Genomic DNA, 22908 nt, shown 5'->3' with positions numbered 1-22908 from the left:
TCATTTTATGCTATAAAATTAATTCTTTATTCCCCAAAGGAACCCAGCACTAGTATGTTTAATTAATGAAATATAGTGGAGTTTCACAAAAAGAAAAAAGAAACAAACCCAAACAAAACCAAAAAAGAATAAATATTAAAAAAAATTTGCAAAAAAGAATACAATGGAGTTGCACCCTAGGCAAGTGACATTTACGTTAGAAGTCAACCTGTAGGGCATAAAGTATGCATAGTCAAAATTATTCTTGGGGAAAAAAAATCCCTTAAATTTGCATAAGAGCTTGCTAATCATTTTGGGTATATAGCCTATGGAGGCTGATACCTGATAAAGGAGAAAGTGTGGCGATGGGGGCTGCAGACACACCAGCCATTACATCAGTCTTCCTCTTATTATCCAACTTGCGGCTTTTCTCTTTTTACCAAGAATGCATGTGATTGATTTAGTGTGAGATGAATGAAGCCTTGAAGTCAAGTTCCCTTTGACACTGTTGATCCAAGTGAGTATATCCCACATACCAATTTTTAAGGCACTGGGCCAATCCAGTGAAACATGCCTACTTTTGAACTCTTGCAGGGGACAAAACATATTTCCTCACAACCAGAGATGCCCAGGAACCTCCTGCTGCCCTGGGGTCATCTTACAAACATCAGATCCCCTCTTATAACAGGACCTCTCTGAACGGGTATGACTGAGGATGAGCTCCTCTCATAAGCTTTGGCTGATAGAATAGAGGGCATTTATAGCACGTTTAAGGAACTAACCAGGTACTTGGTTTTCAAATCTAAAATGTTCTAATTACATGTTAAGTCAGGCCAGCTAGCAATTGAATTCTACATCCAGTATGTAGAGCATTCAAAAGACTCTCAGACAAATCAAGTGCTAGGCTCCAATTAGTACTGACGACACTTAGATCTCAACTCAACATATCAATAAAGAGTTGGTTGAATATCTCAGGAAAGCTGATAAACAAAATAATGAGAGACCCCAAAAAATGTTTCTGGGGAAATATTCAATGCTATCCTGACAAAGTGAGAACAGAAGATTAAAATAATTGAAAGTACAAAAAAACCCCCCAAACCCTCTCAATTGCTTTCATCATATGGCATCACAAGGGAACTGTCCTGGTCAATTACATAGCACCCTGACAACTGGGTACACAATCAATGCCACAGCTGGCATCCTGCTACAGACTGGTGGTTTGTGACCCCTACAATTCATATGTTGAAATCCTAACCCCTAGTGTGACTGTATTTGGAGATGAGGCCTCTAAGGGAGTAATTAGGGTTATTTGAGGTTATAAGGGTGGAGTCCTGATCTAATAGGATTCCTTATAAGAACTGACAGCAGATAGGGAAGGAAGAGAGCTTCACCAGTAGCCCAATTGACTGGAGCCCTGATGGTGAACTTCTCGCCTCCAAAACTATGAGAAAATAAATTTCTGTTCTTTAAGCCACCCAATCTATGGCATTTCATTATGGCAGCCTGAGCTGACTAATATATACATACTGTGTGTATCTTATGCATAATAGCACCGAAGACCTGGATAAAGAAATATGCTCGTTTACTGTGACACTAGACAGTTACTGTTCCATTTCTCAACATAAAACTCAATTTCTTTATCCAGGTGCTGGTTATACAAGTGTGGGCTTCCCTGGTGGCTCAGACCGTAAAGCGTCTGCCTACAACACAGGAGACCCGGGTTTGATCCCTGGGTCGGGAAGATCCCCTGGAGAAGGAAACAGCAAACCACTCTAGTACTCTTGCCTGGAAAATCCCATAGATGGAGGAGTTTGGTAGGCTACAGTCCATGGGGTTGCAAAGAGTCGGACATGACTGAGTGACTTCACTTTCTTTCTTTTCTTTATACAAGTGTGTTATCTTGTGAAAATTATGCACTTTTAAAAACTATATGATATACTTTAATAAATGCTAACTTAAAAATATAAAGCTTGAACACCTGGTCAATCCTGTTCATTTTGTCACATGTATAATTTAGTAGAAAGCAAAGAAAATACAGAACTAAGCCACAGCTTACTTTTCCAGGAGCTGCTGAGCAGAAATGCAGAACAGCAGCCTCTGCAATTCTAGCTGTCTCCTTCCACCTGGAAGACATCCTACCAGGAGGCATCAGGAGGTCTGATGTTTCTAGAGTCCTTATCAGCTGTTAACCCCATCTGTTTCCACTTCATCTTTGGAACATCAGTTAGGCTGAAGGCTCAAGGAGGCTCCTCTAGGTCATGTATAAAACTTGTGTGTCATACAACTACGGGCATGTGGGCATACATATTATATACACATGTATCAGTGCCCACAACCCTGACTGCCCACTCGTGCTCTGACCTCTATCTGTCCACGTCAGTGAAACTGTCAACTCAGCTGGTAAAGGTGGAGAGGTCAGAACCATCAACCAGGAAATTGCTGGGCATGTGATATACATACTTGCAATAATACATCCTTCATCTTCTTCTGCCCCTTCTCCTCATGACACTGTGTTCAAGGAACTCTTGACTCAGCACCAGGCCACCACTCAAGTGTAAGGAGGGTGACTGGCCAAGCCACTTCAGAAGAGCAAGATAGGGACTTCCCTGGTGGACCAGTGGATACGACTTGGTGCTTCCACTACAGGGGGCACAGGTTTGATCCCTGGTTGGGGAAGTAAGATCCCACAAACCTCATGGTCAGGGATAAAAACAAAAAGAAGAGCAAGATAACACCTCCCCAAGGAGCAACGGAAAGGCAGGGCTTGGGGATGGGGAAAAGGAAGGAAGAGAATAAAACCACCTACTTTTCTACTGCCATAGCAGCTTCTTCAAACAGCTCCTCTTGGCAGTACATTTTGAGGGCTAGATCAAATTCCTGAATCTGCTCAAAGCATCGGGAAGCATCTTTGTAACACTGACTTCGCTTATAGAAATAGGCGGCATCTCTTACCTAGGACAGAGTAAAATTTTATTCAGTATATTTATAACAATTTTTCATCTTAAAAGTAAACCAGGGGAGGGAGGAGGGAGGAGGGTTCAGGATGGGGAACACATGTATACCTGTGGCGGATTCATTTTGATATTTGGCAAAACTAATACAATTATGCAAAGTTTAAAAATAAAATAAAATTAGAAAAAAAAAAAAGGAAAAAAAAAAAAGTAAACCAAAACCATGAATAATAAAGAGGATGTTTGTAAGTCTGGAATCTGTTAGAATCCAGTGAAAAACACTAAAACCTAGGTAATTTAGGAAAACTAATTCTTTTCATGAAGAAAAATAAAGTGAAATATCAACCTCACACCATACACAAATAGAAGCCCCAGGTGGTTAAAGGTCTAAGTGAGAAAGCTATTGAAGGAGTGTGTGTGTGTGTGCGTGTGTGTGTGTGTGTGTCTCAGTCGATACTATTACTACCAAGTTACTTCAGTCGTGTCCGACTCTGTGCAACCCCATAGACGGCAGCCCACCAGGCTCCCCCGTCCCTGGGATTCTCCAGGCAAGAACACTGGAGTGGGTTGCCATTTAAGTCCTATCTAACTCTTTATTATCCCATAGACTGTAGCCCTCCAGGCTCTCTGTCCATGGAATTCTCTAGGCAAGAATACTGGAGTGGGTTGCTGGTTCCTCCTCCAGGGGATCTTCCTGACCCAGGGATCGAACCCAAGTCTCCTGCATTGCAGTCAGATTCTTAACTGTCTCAGCCACCAGGAAAGCTACATTGGAGGAGAATGTATGAGAATATCTCTGACTTTGAGGTCAAGAAAGTCTTCAACAAAACTCAAACCACACAAACTTCGGGGGAGATATTGATGGATCTGATTACAGTTGACAATACAGATTTGACCTACATGGGTCGACTTATACACAGATTCTTTTTTTCAGTAATAAATACTACAGTCCTACATGGTCTGCAGTTGGTTGAATTCCTGCTGTGGAACTGAGGACACAGAGGAACCTCAGATACAGAGGGACAAGTATAAACCACACATGGATTTTCAGCTGTGTGGAGGGTCAGAGCAACACCGACACTGTTTAAGGGTCAACTGTACATCTAAACTGTTCAGCTGAGGGCGTGTGAAACGCAGTTAACAGAGAGAATGGAAGCATTATATCTAGACCAGCACTGTCACAGGGAGCCTTTTGTGAATGTGGAAATGTTCTATATCGGTTTATCCATCTATCTGTCCAATTCTGTATCCACTAGACACATGTGGAGGCTTCCCTGGTGGCTCAGACGGTAAAGAATCCGCCTGCAATGGGGGAGACCTGGGTTCGATTCCTGGGTTGGGAAGATCCCCTGGAGAAGGTTACTCACGCCAGTATTCTTGCCTGGAGAATTCCACAGACAGAGGAGGCTACAGTCCATGGGGTTGCAAAGAGTCAGACACGACTGAGCGACTAAGCACACACACACATGTGAACAGTGGGCACGGGAATGTGTGGACAGTGCAAACAAGGGGCTGGATTTTTACGTTTCACTTAGTTAATTTTAATACAAATTGCCACATGTGGCCGCTGGTTACTATACAAGAGTAGGCAGGTCTAGAACATAAGATGGATTCCTGCAAATATAAGAAAAAGACGTTCAGGAAAACTAGACAAAGGTCGTGAACTGGCAATTTGCAGTGGAGGAACCTTGAATCCCACTGACTTGGCTCTCCCAACATTTCTTGGACTGGACAGGAGCTCTTAGCACCTGCACCACCGGGAGGGCAATAGAAGCCGCAACATCTGAGCCTAAGCCACTACTCGACCCTCCTAACTGGTCTTTCTGTTTCTACTCTCACTGCCTACTGAGCTCTCTTATTCCAATAAGTTGTTTCACATCATTCCTCCAATCAGTACTTTCACTGGCTCCCCTCATGCCCGAACAAATCCAGCCCCTATCATGGACCTGCAATCTACTCCAGTATTCTTGCCTGGAGGATCCCATGGACAGAGGAGCCTGGTGGGCTACAGTCCATAGGGTCGCATGGAGTCAGACACGACTGACACGACTGAAGTGACTTAGCAAGCATTCATATCATGGACTGGGGATTCCCATGTGATGCCAATGCAGGACACGAAAGAGACGCAGCTCCCTGGGTTGGAGAGGTCCCCCTGGTGTAGGAAGTGGCAACCCACTCCAGTATCCTTGCCTCGGAAATTCCATGCACAGAGAAGCCTCAAGGGCTACAGTTACCGGACGCGACTCAGCACACCATGAACCACGGGATCCTACCTGATTCATTCTAGCCATCGTCTCTGGCTCATTTTACCATTTTGACCCCACTCCCTCTGCTCTGGTCAAACTGGCTTCCTTGCTGTTTTTCAAACTCGATCACACTCTCCCACCTTGGGGGCTTTTGTCTGCGACGCCCTCCAGCTATCGTGATCTCTGTGCAAAAGTCAGCTCCCTGACCCTGCCTCCATCTCAAACAGCAACACCATGAGACTTCTCTGGGGGTCCAATGGTTAAGACTTTGCCTTCCAATGCAAGCGGTGGGGGGAGGGCGGGTTCTATCCCTGGTTGGGGAGCTAAGACCCCACATGCCTCAAAGCCAAAAAACCCAAACATAAAACAGAAACGATGTTGTAACAAATTCAATAAAGATTTTAAAAGCAGTCCACATTTAAAAAAAAAAACCAACCAACACTTGACATCCTCTGTCCCCTCTGCCAGCCCTCATCCCTGCAGACATCTTCTGCACTACTGGCTCTGTCATCTCCCTCCCACGCCAGAAAGGGAAACAACAAAGGCAGACGCCCCTGCTCTGCTGCCTGCTGGTCGCCAAGCACCCACAGTACTGGGTGGGAACAGGGGGTCTACTTATTTGTTGAATATTTCATTTCCTAACTTGACTGGCTGCATTTGAATTCCAAAGAGAAAACAGAATCAAAATGGGACCAAAAAATGCAATATGCTAGGCCCTCTAATAAACCTCACTGGGTTTTATTTAACAAGAGAAGCGACACAAAATGCCAAAATATGAACAAGATTCAGGTGTGCATTTTTGCTACATCCAGAGATCTCACAGACCAGGGAACTCCCAGACCCATCTTCATAATCTCCATATTCATAACCTCTAGCCACCTTTTTCCTCTCCTCAACAAGGCTGACTACTCAGAAGGAAACCCCTGGGGTGAACACAGGCCCCCTTAGGTGCAAGCGTGCACCCAACTGGATCGAGAGAGAGGAGGGCTGACTGTTTTAAGCAGGCCCCCAAGTGGGTCTCTGGGCTCCACCACCCAGAGCAAGGGCCCTGAGCAGTTGCCAGGGAAACCGCGTTGCTCTTTAGAGATGTAGCAAGCAGGCAAGGCAGAGGAATCCCTAAAAGGAAACCTTCTGCTCCCATGGCCCTCCTCACACACCCTCTCCCCAGGATCAGCACGTTTGGGGGCAGGGAACAGAGAGGCCGTTTGGCCTAGGGATTTTGCAAAAGGTGGTCCATTTGTATTGTGCTGGCTAGTTTGCTGGATGACCACAAGAGGTCTGATGCTGGCTGAGGGTTGAACAAACATCCTTCCGGGGAGGGGCTTGTGCAAAGAAAGGGACCAGACTCTTCCCCGGATGGGGCTCAGAGATGCTGGAATGTGCTAGGGAGAGAAGACAGGAGGAGGTGGCCCCAGTGGTCAACCCTGGGGACGTGAGGAAGGCTGGCAGGTGTGCTTCCAGGACCAGGGTGGCCTCCACATCTTGAAGGGACTGGGGTCGTAGAAAGGGACACAGGCTGGACATCTGCCCTCCTGGACCCCATCTCATTTTCAGAGGCGGAGCTCGTTAGCCTCGGGGAGGCAAGATGAGCAGACAAGGACGGGGTCTCTGGCTCAGCCAGCACGGGCGCTGCCAGGCAAACAGGGAAAAGCGGCCGGTTCAGGTCTTTCCCTTGCAGCTGCCACCGCTTAGGGCCCCAGGGGCTGGTGCCTTGGAGGCTGGAGGCTGGGAGACGAAGATGGAGAGTTTGGAAACCATCTAGCTCTGAAATCTTACTATCCAAACTTCCTACCCACACTGAAATCCCCGTTCCACCCCGCTTCTCCCACATCCTAATGAGTCACACCCCATAGTACACATGGGGCGAGGCAGGCAGCCGTGGGAGGGGGGAGGGTCTTACCTTTTCTGACACTGACTGGGGGCCACACTTCAAACTTCCCAGTAGGTACCATCCCCACCCCGCCCAAAGCCTTGGTTCAGGAGTTCCTGCAGTTCACATACAGACACGGACACTCCGCTCCCTACTGGAGGGTCAATAATGCTCAATGCAGGCAGAAACACAGCACCCGTGGTAAGGACCAGATGGCCGCACGTCCAACCCGCCACAACAGGTACAGTAAAATGAACTGCTTCGTATTATTCACAGTAGCCAAGACACGGGAACGACCTAAGTGTCCATCCACAGATGACCGAACAAAGATATGGTCCATACACACAATGGAATACTGTTCAACCACAAAAAAAGAAAGAAACTCTGCCACTGGCAGAAACATGGATGGACTTGGGGACATTATGGTAAGTGAAAAAAAAGTCAGAAAAATACTGTATGATATCACTTACATGTGAAATCTAAAAAATACAACAAACCAGTGAATAAAACATAAAAGACGACTTACGGATCTGGTGAACAAAAGAGTGGTTACCAGTCTGGGGGGAGGGGCAAGAGAGAAGAGAGTGTTAATAGCGTTAAGAGGTATAAAGTATTAGGTATAAAATGAGCCACAGGATATTTTGTACAATATGGGGAATAGAGCTAGTACTTTATAATGACTATAAATAGAGTATAACCTTTAAAAATTGGGAATCACTACACTGTGCATTGTTAACATTAATATTACTGCACTTCAGCTATACGTCAATAAAAAACTTCTTAATTTTAAATGAACTGCTTCATGTACAGGATTTGACTAGTTAATAATATTGTACTGTATATGTGAAAGTTGATGACAGAGTAGATCTTTAAAAAATTTTTTATTGTAATATAGTTTATTTATAATATTATATTAGCTTCAGGTGTAAATTCTTGAATTTGATATTTTTACAGATTACACACCATACAGAGCTACTGTAAAGTATTGGCTACACTCCCTGTGCTGTACATTATATATTGTAACTTACTTATTTTATACCTGGTAGTCTGTGCCTCTTCGGAGAAGGCAATGGCACCCTACTCTAGTACTCGTGCCTGGAAAATCCCATGGACGGAGGAGCCTGGTGGGCTGCCGTCTCTGGGGTCGCACAGAGTCAGACACGACTGAAGCGACTTAGCAGCAGTAGTAGCAGTCTGTGCCTCTCAATCCTCTTCACCTATTTTCCCACTCCTCTCTGGTAACCACTGGTTTGTTCTCCACACCTGCGATTCTGTTCTTGTTTCGTTCTATTTGTTTATTTTTCAGCTCCCACATACAAATGAAGGTGATCTTAGGTTTTCTCGTCGTAAGAAAACCAGACTGTCACTATGTGTGGTGACGGACATTCACTAAACTTACGGCCATGATCATGTGTAATGTATCTTTGTGTCGAATCGTTACATTTGTACAATTAAAACCAATATAATGATATACATCAATTATATCTCAATAACAAGGAGGACAGATGAATCTCTAAGAAAATCATCACCACTCGGATGTCAGAGCAATGCCAAATGGCCATAAAAATCTCTAAGTGCCTACCCTCGCCCTGGGAGTTCATCTCATTGTAGACAACAGCAGTCTGTGCTGTGCATGGCTGACCATGCTGACAGTCCTGTGTCCTGGACCTCCAGGTCTCTCCACTGGCGCTTCTAGAATGATGGACATGTTCCATCACAGCATGCAATGAGATGTGGCTTGCGAGACCTCAGAACTGAATTTTTGACTTTATTACACTTTAATTAACTTAAATGTTTCATTAGGTAGCCACTTGTGGCTAGCAGCTGCCAGACTGGTCCCTGCAGACCTAGAGTAAGGGCTGTGGGACACAGAGAAACCACCATGTATGAGCCAGACCGTCCACCCAGGCTGACTCCAGACTGAACACAGAGAAAGAGAAGGCAGGACTCTTTGAAACCCGTTTTCCCTTATGTGAACATGTGGCCTCCCTGTGGTTAATAACAGGTCACAAACGCTCGTAGAGACATGGACACACAAACACACACATACACAGTCCTTGGAACCATCTAATCTTTGAGCAAATGGAGAAAGAAGGGCCACCCACAGAGTCAACACAGCCAACCTCTCTCTCTTGGGAGGACAGGAGCCCTCCCTGATACAGGAGGAAGGAGGCTGCAGCCCCCCCTCCACTTGCCCAGTGGAGCCCAGTTCTCCCAGGAGCAGCTGCGGGCCGGGCGTACCTTTCCCAGCCGCTCGCAGAGCTGGGCACACAGCTGGAACTCCTTGGCATAACTCAGACACTTAAGGCACAGCTTTGGCTCCTTGCACTCCAAATAGGTCTTAGCCAGCTCCAAATACTCCACCTGCTTTTCCCTGGGAGGGGGAAACAAAACAGAGTTTCATGGGCTATGACACCAATAAACTGAACTGGCAGCTCCCATCAGAGCAAACCTGAAATGACACCGAGACTCTTTGTTTTAAAATTTTATTTATTTTTAACTGAAAGATAATTGCTTTATAATATTGGTAAATTCATCAACATGAATTAGCCATAGATGAGCATATGTCTCCTCCCTCTTGTGCTTCTCTGCCACGTCCCACCTTTCCCCATCACTTTGGGTTACAGACCCCCAGTTTGAGTTCCCTGAGTCATACAGCAAATTTCCATTGGCTATGTTTTACATATGGCGGTGTATATGTTTCCATGCTGCTCTCTCCATCTCACCCTCTCCTTCCTCCCCCTGCCCTTGTCCATAAGTCTGTTCTCTATGTCTGCGTGTCTATTCCTGCCCTGCAAATAGGTTCATCAGGACCATCTTTCTAGATTCTGTATATAGGTGTTAATATATGGTATTTGCTTTTCTCTTTCTGACTTACTTCACTCTGTATAACAGGCTCTAGGTTCATCCACCTCATTAGGGCTTCCCTCACAGCTCAGTTGGTTAAAAAATCTGCCTGCAGTGCAGGAGACCCCTGTTGGATTCCTGGGTTGGGAAGATCCCCTGGAGAAGAGATAGGCTACCCACTCCAATATTCTTGGGCTTCCCTTATGGCTCAGCCAACAAAGAATCTGCCTGTAATGCGGGATACCTGGGTTCGATCTCTGGGTTGGGAAGATTCCCTGGAGAAGGGAAAGGCTACCCACTCCAGTATTCTGGCCTGGAGAATCCCATGAACTGTATACCCATGGGGTTGCAATGAGTTGGACATGACTGAGCGACTTTCACTTTTCATCCACCTCATTAGAACTGACTCAAATGCGTTCCTTTTTATGGCTGAGTAGTATCCAGCATATATGTACCACAGCTTCTTTAGCTATTCACCTGTTAATGAACATCTAGGGACCATTGTTAAAGTCTTTATTGAATTTGTTACAGTATTGCTTCTGTTTTATATTTTGGCTTTTGGCTTCAAGGCATGTGGGATCAGACCTGTACAACCTGCATGGGAAGGCAGAGTCTTAACCACTGGACCGCCAGAGAAGTCCCCCTGTCCCCCCAGGACTCTTACTTGAGGCTGACTTTCTTGGATTTCATGTTCAGGGCAGTGTTGTGGGCCAGAGCCAGCTTCTCCTTCTCAAGCGCCCCTCCCTTTTGGTAACATTTGGCAGCAACCTGGAATAGACCAAAGGTTTCTATTCCCAGCAAGGTCATGGAGAGGACACAGGAATAAGAGTTAAAGCGTGAGTTGTTCCATGTTGGCACAAAGCCCTGGGTCTCACTGCAGCTGAATTCAAGAGGAGGGGCAGGAAGATGCTGACATGTTGAAGAAAACAGCCACAGAAGATAAAGCCCAACAGAGTTCGCAGTTAACACTTCGGACTCAAAGCTTCTTTTTGGAAACACCCAGAAGCCATGGGAAAGGCACTTCAGACATGTTTTTACAGGTCACCATAACAACACTCTCATCTAATCTTCAACAGCCACACAGGAGACGTTTCATCCTTCTCACTGTATTTGATAGCATCCTCAGGTCAAGGACATGAACAAACTGGCCCGAGGTCACCCAGCGGCTTTTCTGGGTTCAACACAGGTCCCCTCTAGTCGGTAACAACCAGGGCTAGTGGGCAGGGTGGGAGGAGCAGGGGTAGAAATGGGGACAGAGCTGGTGTCCCAACACACATCCCAGAAAATGACTGACCAGAGCTTTGTCACATGCAGACCTGGGTGGAGCAAATGGAAAGTGGCAGATCTCTGTCCCAGGGGAGTTGGCCTGTGTCCCGCCGGCAGAAAGCTGCTGACACCGTGCCTCCAAGGCAGAAGGTCACATTCTGCCCAGCATGTAGAGATTAGGTCTCAGGATGGGTGAGGGAAGGATTAAGTGGAACTTACTGATGTCCTGGAGAGGACATCATCTCTCCCCCTACTCTCCCCCAGACTCTCTGTCCCAGACTCCCCAGTCCTGTGGGCCTGCTCTTATTCCTGACCCGTGCTATGCTCCTTTCTGCTACAGGGCCTTTGCACACATTCTTCCCTCTGATCGAAATGCTCTTCCATCCCTCCTCTGCCTGGTTAACTTCATGTATCCTACAGGTCCCAGCTCAAGGCTCCCCTCAAAGCAGCCTTCCCTGGCTTCTCCATGCAGAACAGGTGGTTCTGAAGGCAGCTGGTCATTCATCTATGACACAGGGGACAGCCAGCACAATGCCCTCTTCTGTACATCTGTCATGCCTACCGTCACATCCCCCTGACCTAAACACAATGCAGGGCTCACTGTTCAACAGGAATATGATCAGTGAATGAATCGCAAGGGGTTTCCATTTGTACGGTGGTTCTGGGACACTTGCTGACATGCAGCCAAAATCAGTATGCCTCCTGAGTCCCAAAGCCCTTGTGCAGAGCCAAAATAAACTCAGGTGAGCAGGAGGCTTTTTATAACAGTCTCATCCGTGCCGCTCCCCTTGAAGGATTTTAGAGGCAAACATTCAGAAGGTATTTTCAAAGGGATAAAGAATTATTGGAAATCCATGGGCAACATGTATAACACCAGCCGTGTTCTGCAGGGAGGAAGGGAAAGAGTGAATATAGTTTTCCTATTTCATACCCACTACCCACTGCTCACACAGTCCCTCCATATCCCCTATCTGAAAAAAAATAATCTTGGTTTTATAACAACAGCCAGGTGCTTAATGTTCCTTGCCAATTACAAGAAGGATGGGCAAAGAATACAGTTCGGGGCTCAGTCAACTTCTGCAGCTGCAGGTTTATGGAAATCCTATCCTGACACAGCCAAACACACAACAGTGCAACCTGCCTTCTCCTCCCTCACGCCTGATGGCAGGGGTGGCCACAGGCTTGCACCCTTCCCATCCCTCTTACGGAGCAGCTCTACAGCTTCTCCCCTGGGGAGTGCAGCCTGTTCCCCGTTCCTCCCGATAGAAGGAATCCTCAGCAGGCAGAGACGGGGACCCTCCCTCTTCCTATAATCACCTGCTGGTACTTGGTCAAAATGAAAAGCTGTCCTGACTGTACAGGGGGAGAGGAGGACAGGGAGCTTTCTGCACGGTAGGTGACCTGATGTTACAGAAGCAAGAGCAGCACCAGAAACATGACCTGTGATCCCCCTGTCCTGGTGACAAATGCAGTGATGAGAGACCGGCTGGTGAGGCCCGATGAGGCCCCGGGACACGCAGACTCACCACTTACCTTCCAGCACTGGTGTTTAGCGTAGTAATCTCCTTGTGCGATCCACTCCCCAGGGGTCGAGGTCTTAACAAACATGCTATCATCAAGGTCTAAAAGGAAAGAGAAACGTGGGTTTGCCTCTCTGCAGATTCCTTCACTGAAACCTGTTGTTAAGGGCTCAATTTTGTTGTGACAAATTTCAAGCGTTGATGCCCTAAACTTTGTCGCTTGGAGTTTGACTATATTTGGAGACAGAGTCTTTAAAGAGGTGGTTAAGGTAAAAGGTCATGTGGGCGGGCCCTGATCCAATCTGATGGGCATCCTTAAAAGAAAAAGGGCGGGCTTCCCAGGTGGCACAGTGGTAAAGAATCTGCCTGCAATGCAGGAGACGTAAGAGGTACAGGTTCCATCCCTGGGTCAGAAAGATCCCCTGGAGAAGCACATGGCAACCCACTCCAGTATTCTTGCCTGGAGAATCTCATGGACAGAGGAGCCTGGCATGCTATGGTCCAATCAGCTCAGTTCAGTCACTTTGTCATGTCTGACTCTTTGCAACCCCATGGACTGCAGCACACCAGGTTTCCCTGTCCATCACCAACTCCTGAAGTTGCTCAAACTCATGTCCATCCAGTCGGTGATGCCATCCAGCCATCTCATCCTCTGTCGTCCCCTTCTCCTCCTGCCTTCAATCTTTCCCAGCATCAGGGACTTTTCCAATGAGTCAGTTCTTCGCATCAGGTGGCCAAAGGATTGGAGTTCCAGCATTAGTCCTTCCCATGGATATTCAGGACTGATTTCCTTTAGTATTGCCTGGTTTGATCTCCTTGCAGTCCAAGGGACTCTCAAGAGTCTTCTCCAACACCACATGTCAAAAGCATCAATTCTTCAGTTCTCGGCTTTCTTTATGGTCCAAATCTCACATCCATCCATGACTACTGGAAAAACCATAGCTTTGACTAGATGGACCTTTGTCAGCAAAGTAATGTCTCTGCTTTTGAATATGCTGTCTAGGTTGGTCATAGTTTTTCTTCCAAGGAGCAAGCATCTTTTAATTTCATGGCTGCAGTCAAGCTGCAGCCCAAGAAAATAAGGGCTACGGTCCACAGGGTTGCAAACTCAAGTGTGACATGGAAATCACAGAAGTGACTAAGCATAAGAAGGGCATCCTTATAGGAACTTCGCTGGCAATCTAGTGCTGAAGACTCTCAGCTTCCACTGCAGTGGGCACGGGTCTGATCCCTGGTCAGGGAACTAAGATCCTGCATGCCGCGTGGTGTGGCCAAAAAAATAGGAAAGAAAAGAGAGATTAACACATACAAAGAGACACCAGGAGCTGACACAGAGGAAAGACAGTAGACAGCCAAGAAGAGAGGCCTCAGAAGAAGCCAAACCACTAGCAGCTTGATTGATCTTAGACTTCTAGCCTCCAGAACCGAGACAATAATTTCTGTTGTGTAAGCCGCCCAGCCTGCGGTACTTTGTTGGGACAGCTGGAACAGATGAACACCTGTGCTGTCTGTCTAGCGGTCATGTAACATGGAGTTTAGCTTACCAAGCCAGGTCATGGAGGGTTTGGGGAGAAGGAGGTGGGGGTGAGAAAGGATACTCTTTGTTTTTTGAACTGTGTTACCTTCCTTTCCTATGGCCATGAATCAGAAGACAGACAGTAATTTATAATTCCTCCTTGAAAACCCAAAGCCACATTGCTCTTGGCAAACTCCCATGCTGGGCTTTAGCAAGGGATAAGGTGACGGGATGTGACAGGATTTCCAAATGTGCACTTTGTCCTCATCACAGGAAGCAATCTGACACACTGTTTTTTTTTCCTGGCCATGTACCTTGTGGGATCTTAATTCCCTGACCAGGGACCGAACCTGGACCCTCAGCAGTGAAAGCGCAGAGTCCTAACCACCGGACCACCCAGGGATTCCCACAGTCTGACACATTCTTGTTGGTGGATACAGACGACTGCAACCACCTCATGTTGGTTCCGTCTATGAGCCTCAGCAGCTGGTGGTGACTGCACTGGCCCTCCCCTTTGGAGGACCTCCGAGCATCGTCAGCCAGGGATCGACACTCCCTGGGGCTTCCGAGCCACAGCTTCATGAAACACATGAAAGGCTGACTATCTGGCAAACGCCGGAGCCAAATCTGAGACTTCCAGGGCAATGGCTGTCAACTGAAGGAGCCAGGCAGACAGGTCCGCTTTGTCCAGAAGGTACACAAGCACATGCTAACCTTGCAGCCTGACCCTCCCTGGTGCCGTGCGCCGTGTGCAAAGCTGACTGTGCAGCATCCAGCTGTGACACCACGTGTACTGAGTGCCCAGGTGACACCTTATTCCCACAGCAAAGCCCTGCAGTAGCTCTGCATCTGGCCGGTGACCTCTGCCGGTGCACAGTGAAGAAGCCCCCCAACTGCAAGGTCACCACACTCATCCCCAGTTCCCCGCGTGGTGGAAACAGATGTCCTCAAAGACTTTACCCCGTGCAGCTCACAACTCACAATGAAGGCTGGATTTCTTGTATTCTTCATGCAGCCAAGAGATAAATAGCAATCCTTTTTCATTTTGAATTTTTTAAATTAAAAAATAAAAAATTGCTATCTTTGAAATAGATAACCAGTAAGGACCTGTTGTAAATCACAAGGAACTGTATTATTACACAATGACCTAAATGGAAAAAAGAAGTTGAAAAAGAACAGACACATGTGTAACAGAATCACTTTGCTGTACAGCTGAAACAAACATAACACGGTTTAACACCTCTACTCCAATATAAAATAAAAAGAATTTTAAAAATGGCCTATCTTGATGATCTCTTATAATGGGCACCAGATTGTGAGAATAAAAGTGAATATGAGCTGCCGGAAAGAATAAAAACCACCATGGTAGGCCAACCCACTCATTTTGCTTTTAGTAATAGTTGAGGAAGTGGAGGCCAAGGAGAGAAAGTGGGAGCTGAATTAATCCCTGTGGCTGTTCAGGTGGAGAGTTCTAACGAGAAGGCAGCTTACCCTCAAATCTTCGACTTTTCCCTTTACAGCACCACAGTCAGGTCCCAGAAACACAGTGTCTAACCCCAGTTCCCAACTGAGCCTTTGGCTGGAACGGGAAACAGTCTCCATAAAACTGGCTTACTGGTTTGTTGTGGAGCCTGGGACTTTCCTCCCATCTTTAGAGGAATTCACCCTGGCTTGGAGGAGCCAGCCTCCCCCCAAGAAAGAGAACAGTTTTCTTCTTCATGAGAGTTGATTATTTCTCTCCTAGTTATCCCATCAGGAGAACTTCATTCCATTTTTTAATTAGCTAGCTTTTGTAAATTATGAAAACAATACATGATAATGTTGGTCTAAAAAAAAAACCCGAACACTGCAAACAGCACAGAAGGGTATAATGGTGGAAAGTTAAAGAGGTCCATATCTAGTTAACAACCTCACCCCCACCAGTCCAACACCAGAGGAACCACTCGGAACAGTTTCACCTTCAAGGACACTTAAGTCGTATCTAGTTTCTTACAATTACCAGTGGGGCTGTAATGAGCACTTTGGTGCATGTATTGTTATCTTGGAGCTTTTATATAAGAGTCTCTCTGGATGGATCCCTAGAAGTGGAGTTACTAGGTTTAAAAGTACATGCTTTCTTTATCTTAATAGATATTGCCAATCAGCTGCCCAAAAGCCCACAGAAATTTGTTTTCTTCCAATAAAGCCTATTTTCTCTAACCTTTGCCCATGACTCTCACCTTTAAAGGACAAATAAAAGTTCTTCCTGAAGGAGTCAACGCTCCCAATCTCATTACAACCCCACTCTCCCATGCACTTTAAAAATAAAGAGGAACACATTTCTCAGAAGAATATGGAAAAAAAGTGCTTTCCAAAAACTATAGCCTTTACACCTGGCCATAGAGCAGGTGAACAGTAACATGCTTTCTCGCCAACAACCAGAATATTTTGAGCGCTCACCTTTGTTTTCATCCGTTTTCACAACTTCAACAAATTTCCTCTTCATGAAATATTTGAACGCAGGAGCCCGCTTCTCTGGGTTTTCATCAAAGATCCAGAGGTTGACCCGAGCCCGGGTGATGGCCGTGTACAGCTGCTTCAGCTCCCCGTTGAGGAGCTAAAGACAAGACCGATGCAAAGACTTGAGTCTTCAGGCTACAGTACCAGGTGTCTCCCTTCAACGGGCTTACTCCCATTTTGGAGAAATATTCAAATAGTAAGTTTCACAAAGTACAGCTCAGACTTGAGCACATGTGGGGAACTCTCCGAGGCCACAGTACAGGGAAGCTCTAGCAAGGGGTACCCATAGTACACCCTTGCGCCTGCTGTGCTTGTCCATTTTGAAATAATTACAGACGCATAAGAAGTTACAAAGATACTATAGAGACGTCCCATGCATTTTTCACTCTGTTTACCCGAATGCTCACATCCCACCCAATGACTGTAACTTACTTTTTCAAATGTCTTTTCTTTATTTATTTGACTGTGCTGGGTGTTTGTTGTAGCACGTGGTGCCTTTAGTGGCAGCATGTGAGATCTAGTTCCTGACTAGGGATCAAACCCGGGCCCCCTGCGTTGGGAGCACAATCTTAGCCACTGGACCACCAGGGAAGCTCCTATCGGAACTTACCTTAAAAATCGGAGCAGTGAGAATTCCCTGGTAGTCCAGTGGTTAGGAGGCTTCTCTCGTGGTTCAGGGGTAAAGAACCTGCCTGCCAATGCAGGAGACTCGGATTTGATCACTTGGTCAGGAAGATCGCCTGGAGAAGGAAATGGCAACCTACTCCAGAATTCTTGCCTGGGAAATCCCATGGACAGAGAAGCCTGGCCGGCTACAGAGTTGGACACAACTGAGCGATGGAACAACTAGGGGTTAAGACTCTGAACTCTCAGTGCCAAGGGCCATGTGTTCAATCCCTCATTGGAGGACTAAGGTCCTGCTAAAACAACAGTGGCTTTGTGCCCACCCAGAGGCTTGTAAAGCTTGGCGGTGACTTAACAACATGTGCAGAGCCTTCCAGGTATTTACAGGAACAGCTGGATAACTGTTCTTCTGTTTGTTTTCTACTTTGTAGAAGACATAAAACTGAGCTAGTATCAATAGTTTCTCCCAAAGCTTTCACACTGGCTGGTTCGGTTTTCTGTCGTGTTGCCCTCACCCTTGACGCCTCTCGAGATCTCCGCAGAGCTTCTCATCTCTGGCCTCCTTCTGAGTGATGGAACTGGGATGCTCAGGGAAGCAGGGTCCCTTCACAACAAGGCTGGAAGACAGCAGTCTCCACTGACTACAGTCGTGGACTTCACTTCTGAGTTCCCCATTTCTGAACAGAGACGAGTTCCAAAGGTGAACAGAAGGTACTACCCTTCTGTGGTCCCTCCCATCAAGCCTGGCTGTCTGTTGAGAAGCAGGGCTCACCAGCACTGAGATGGCCTCCATTCCTATCCTGTCCTCCACGCCCTGGTGCTGACAGTCAGGAAGATTTGCAGCACAGACTCCACCTCTAACTCCATCTTCTCAGCCGAGCCCTGCTTACTGGCTCCCCATCAAACCAGTGTGTGGACCCCTGCCTGATACTCACCTTGTACATTTCTGGATTCATGGTGACAGCCCGGCCCTGGGAGGAGCTGCAATTGTCCAAGGGCACCTCAATCATCGGCTGGCTTTCCTCTCTGCACCCGGAGGATGAAGGAGTAAATGAAGAAATGATCTTCCATTCCTTGTAAGCCTGAACAACGAAGACAAATGCAAGACCAGCAGAAAACGTTTCCGTAGTATACACCCATCCTCCCTGGGCCTCACGGAGAACTCAGCCCCTTTGCCTGGCATAGGGGCCAGGCCTTCAGTACTATCTGGGAGGACAGGACTGTTGTATGGCCTCAGTTGGGGTCCGAGCCCAGGTAGCCCAGCCAGGGACCAGGGCAGTTACCGCAAAGACCCCAAGATGCTTGGCCCGGACAGCCAAGAAGCAAATACAAGTGCTCACTTCCAGGAGAAATGTTAGGGCCCGGAGCTTCCTATTGTTGAAAGTGTGCCCACACACAGAATGGAGAGAGGAAACCAGCGTCCTCACCTCTATTCACAATGTGTTTAAGAAATTCCACTTAGATTCAGTTTTTAAGACACATGTGTTGCTTAGCGTGGTACCCTCAGGGTCCATCCATATTGTCAAAAATGGCAAGCTATCAACTGCATAGTGACAAGTGGAAACTAATTTTTTTAAGGTTCATTTTATTTTTCATTTTTTGGCCATGCCCTCAAGGCATGTGGGCTCTTAGTTCCCCTACCAGGAATGGAACCCACACCCCCTGCATTGGAGGCACAGAGTTTTAATCACTAGTTGTGCCCAGAAAGTCCCAGAAACTAAATTTTTGGTGGTCAGTATGCTGTACAGTATGTACTAATAGAAGTAGAAATACAACTTTGCATATAATCAACTTATAAGCCAATGCTACCTCAATAAAAAATGTCTAAAAATATAAACACAAACTAATTTGTGTTAAGCTCTGGGTTTCATATGACTAAGAATCACAAATAACAAAGATTAATCACAAATAACAAATTAATAAAAATTTAATTACTGCTGTTACATGTGAATAGTTACCAATGTTTAGATGAGTAACAGAACAAAAATGTATTAATTCATAAATTATTTTTATATCTATTCTATAAAATATATAGTCTTGCCTTTATGTCAGCAAAATTACCAGCTGTGTTATAACTGGGGTGGGGGGGATGGCTTCCCACGTGGCAATAGCGGTAAAGAACCCACCTGCCAGTGCAGGAGACATAAGGGATACAGGTTTGGTCCCTGGGTTGGGAAGATCTTCTGGAAGAGGGCACGGCAACCCACTCCAGTATTCTTGCCTGGAGAAGCTCATGAACCGAGGAGCCTGGCAGGCTGCAGTCCATAGGGTCGCAAAGAGTCAGACATGACTAAAGTGACCTAGCATGTGTTATAATGGACTTTTCACATAATTGTTTTTCAGTAAATGACCAGGATTAAGAGACGTAATTGCATCCAAAGTGTAAATAATTTGAAATATTTTCACTGAAAAATATGAATGATAGGAAATGTAGGAATAAAAAATTAAAATTATTTTCTTATGATTTAGAGAAAAAAAGACACATGCGACAAGATTCCCTAACCAAGTGATTCAATCAAGGATGGAACAAAGGAATTCCCTGGCAGTCCAGTGGTTAGGACGCCGTGCTTCCACTGCAGGGGGCCCAGGTTCGATCACTGATTGGTGAACTAAGATCCCACATGCCAAGCGGTGGGACCCAAAAAAAAAGGATGAAGCAAAATTCAGGAGCCATGGGGTACACTGTGCAAGGTGGACTCTGAAATCAGACTGAACAACTTATATCCCAATTTGTCCATTTATTATGTGACCCTGAAAAAAATGGCTCTTCTAGGTTTCATTTCCCTGTTCTGTAAAATGGGGATGAGAGAACTACCCACCTTTGTTGGAAAAATAAAAGGAGATAATCAATGTCAAGTGTCTATACAGTGGGTGATAAAGAGTCACATTTTAGCCAAATCAAAGCACAAAACCAAGGTGACTTGTAGACTAGAGTTTGCAAATATTTTTGGCTTTGTGGGCTATATGGCTTCTCTTGCAACTGTTCAACTCTGCTGTGCTGTGCTTAGTCCCTCAGTCGTGTTGACTCTTTGTGACACCATGGACTGTAGCCCGCCAGGCTCCTCTATCCAAGGGGATTCTCCAGGCAAGAATACTTGAGTGGGTTGCCGTGCCCTCCTCCAGGGGATCTTCCCAACTCAGGGATTGAACTCAGGTCTCCCACATTGCAGGCAGATTCTTTACCATCTGAGCCACCAGGGAAGCCCAAGAATACTAGAGTGGGTAGCCTATCCCTTTTCCAGGGGATCTTCCCAACCCAGGAATTGAACCTTGGTCTCCTACACTGCAGGTGGATTCTTTACCAGCTGAGCTTCCAGGGAAGCCCCAAAGGAGCCCTATTCAATAGTAAATGAATAGGCATGATGTAACACAATAAAATGCTATCCTTGACACTAAAATTGAATTTAACACAATTTTCACATGCCACAGAATATTATTTTCATTTTTTTCTTAACCATTTAAAAATGTAAAAATCTTTTTTAGCTCACTGAGCTGGGTTTGGCCCCCCACGCCGTGGTTTGCAGACCCTCGGGAGGCAAACCTGACTGGGTTACTCGCAGTATTTACAGCCAGGAATCCCCATGCAATTTCAGATTTCCTGCTTTACTGTGTCTGTAGGGAGTCGGTACTCAACTCTCCTATCCTTCAGTTTTTTTATAAAATGGTGATACCTGCCACCTATGCATCTTTTCAAGGATGATGGAGGTAGAGGCGTACAGTGCATCACCTCCTTTCAGTTCCTCTGTAATGAACTCTATAAATACTAAGTTAAATGCTTTAAACACTATTACATAAGAGTGGTTATGCTACTCACCAACTAGGGAATTAATCACCACGTTCTAAGAGATGCGAATCATGTAATCATTTAAGTAAATGGAAGCTGAAAAAAATTCTTCAAGACACATCTGTGAAATCTTTTCATCTTTGTAAAGCTGTTTACCCAACCTGTTTGCCAGAGGAAGCAGGCCAAGACCCACGTGCTGACATCTGAGGGGGTCTGGCGGCCGGCAGAGGTGCAGGCTGGCTGAACTTGGAAAGGCCAGAGGAGCACCTGTATTTCAAAACTGCTCGAAGGAGGTGCAGAAGCTGTTCATACAGCACACGACTAAGCTGCTGCCATGAATAAAACACATCTCACTCTCAAGACAGAGCCTCCGAGGAAGGAGTACGTGTATGGATGGCAAGAATGCAGGCTAGCAGCAATTTTGGTAATAACAAGAAGCATTTAGAAATCTTCCAGCTTCTTCTCTGGGGATTAATAATTGTGAAGGAAGAAGGCTTAGAATCTGCCAGCAAGGCTTCCTTTGCGGGGCTTTTTCTCTAGGTTGGTTTAGCAACCCTTCAAAGTTGTGGTTTTGAAAGTCCCTCCTGTCTTCGTTACACATGAGTTGGGGGGAAGGGGGTCCCCACTGGGGCAGAGTGTCAATGCCAAGCACCCCTCAAAGTCCCCACAGGAGGAGAATTCGGGGGTGGCTGGGAGGATGACTGCCCCTCCCCCAAGTGAGGCAGCAATCTTACAAGAGAAGGCCTTGACCTAACCATTCCTCGGTTCCTTTCTCATCTCAGAAGACAGCCCTAATGTCCACGTGGTTGAACAGGTAACAGTGAATTCTCTGAAGAGAAGAATCACAAGCAAGGGCAACAAGAAGCCCCCTACACACACACACACACACACATACACACACACACATACACACACACACACATACACACACACACACACACACACACACACACTCACACACACAGGGTGTCTGCCAGACACACACTTCAGGGATGGAGAGGGGAGTTCTCCCCTGTATCAAACAACAAATACCCTTTAGCAGCCTTCTTTCTTTGAAAGAAACCCCACGTGAGCAGCCAGACCATGGACATGTGGGGACTTACGTGACTTCTGTCTTTCCTCCCTTTTGCCTGAAGCATCTCCTCTCGTTTGCTGACCGGCACCTTTTGGTCTCGTGGTTGTAAATAATAAACTAAAGGTGACCTCTGTGCTGGGAGTGCATGATTCCATTCTCTGGTATTTGGGAAGCCACATACCAGAAATCTTTCTAGAATTCTCATTCCATTGTGGGATGAAGTGGTGTTACCATAGGACTTAATTTGTAATTGTTTCAATTTCATGCAACTCACTGAGCCACTGATGGGAGTTTGGGGTTAAGGTATCCAGGATTTTGTCATTCCAGGATCAAGGTGAGAGACACAGAGTGGACCACAAGTTATGAGCCATAAGTCCGGATCTCGTGGAGCTTCTTACCAGCACAAGCATACAACTGGCACTTAATAAAGGACAGGAACAACAAAGTCTTACCCCTTCCTCTTTTAGAAGAGCCTCGGTCCAACCATGACCAATGGATGTATTATGAGAGAAAAAAGTTAGTCCTCAGAGATTAAAAGTGGTTCTAGGGTTAATGAGAGTGCATCTGATTTAATTAGCAAAAGTCAATAGAAAAGGAATGCACTTGAGCTACCGTAATGATATGTTCATTGTGGAAGATTCTGGAAGCTGATTTGCTTTGCATGCGGGGCATTAAAAGGAAAGGAGTACAATGGAAATATCATGAGATTTGGAACTCAAAGCATCTGAGTT

The 22908-nt window shown here is 46.1% G+C and overlaps 1 protein-coding gene across 7 annotated transcripts in view; it reads right to left on the bottom strand.

The window, feature by feature from the left end:
• The window catches only part of TRANK1 (tetratricopeptide repeat and ankyrin repeat containing 1), a 98388-nt gene that overhangs the window by 7033 nt on the left and 68447 nt on the right, over positions 1–22908 (bottom strand). For 6 of the 7 annotated variants that reach the window (XM_024983138.2, XM_002696940.6, XM_024983139.2 and 3 more), the window contains 6 exons: positions 18254–18400; positions 16635–16791; positions 12693–12781; positions 10558–10661; positions 9288–9420; positions 2786–2931 (listed from right to left, as the gene is read on the bottom strand). In XM_024983138.2, the coding sequence (XP_024838906.1) occupies positions 2786–2931; positions 9288–9420; positions 10558–10661; positions 12693–12781; positions 16635–16791; positions 18254–18400 (776 nt within the window). The remainder of the gene's footprint in view (positions 1–2785; positions 2932–9287; positions 9421–10557; positions 10662–12692; positions 12782–16634; positions 16792–18253; positions 18401–22908) is intronic. The other variant, XM_059879977.1, reaches the window with a different exon arrangement.

Source organism: Bos taurus, chromosome 22, assembly GCF_002263795.3.
Source record: "Bos taurus isolate L1 Dominette 01449 registration number 42190680 breed Hereford chromosome 22, ARS-UCD2.0, whole genome shotgun sequence".
Classification (NCBI taxonomy): Eukaryota; Metazoa; Chordata; class Mammalia; order Artiodactyla; family Bovidae; genus Bos; species Bos taurus.
Note: the sequence above shows the minus strand (reverse complement) of the source record. Positions and strands in the feature narration are given on the sequence as shown.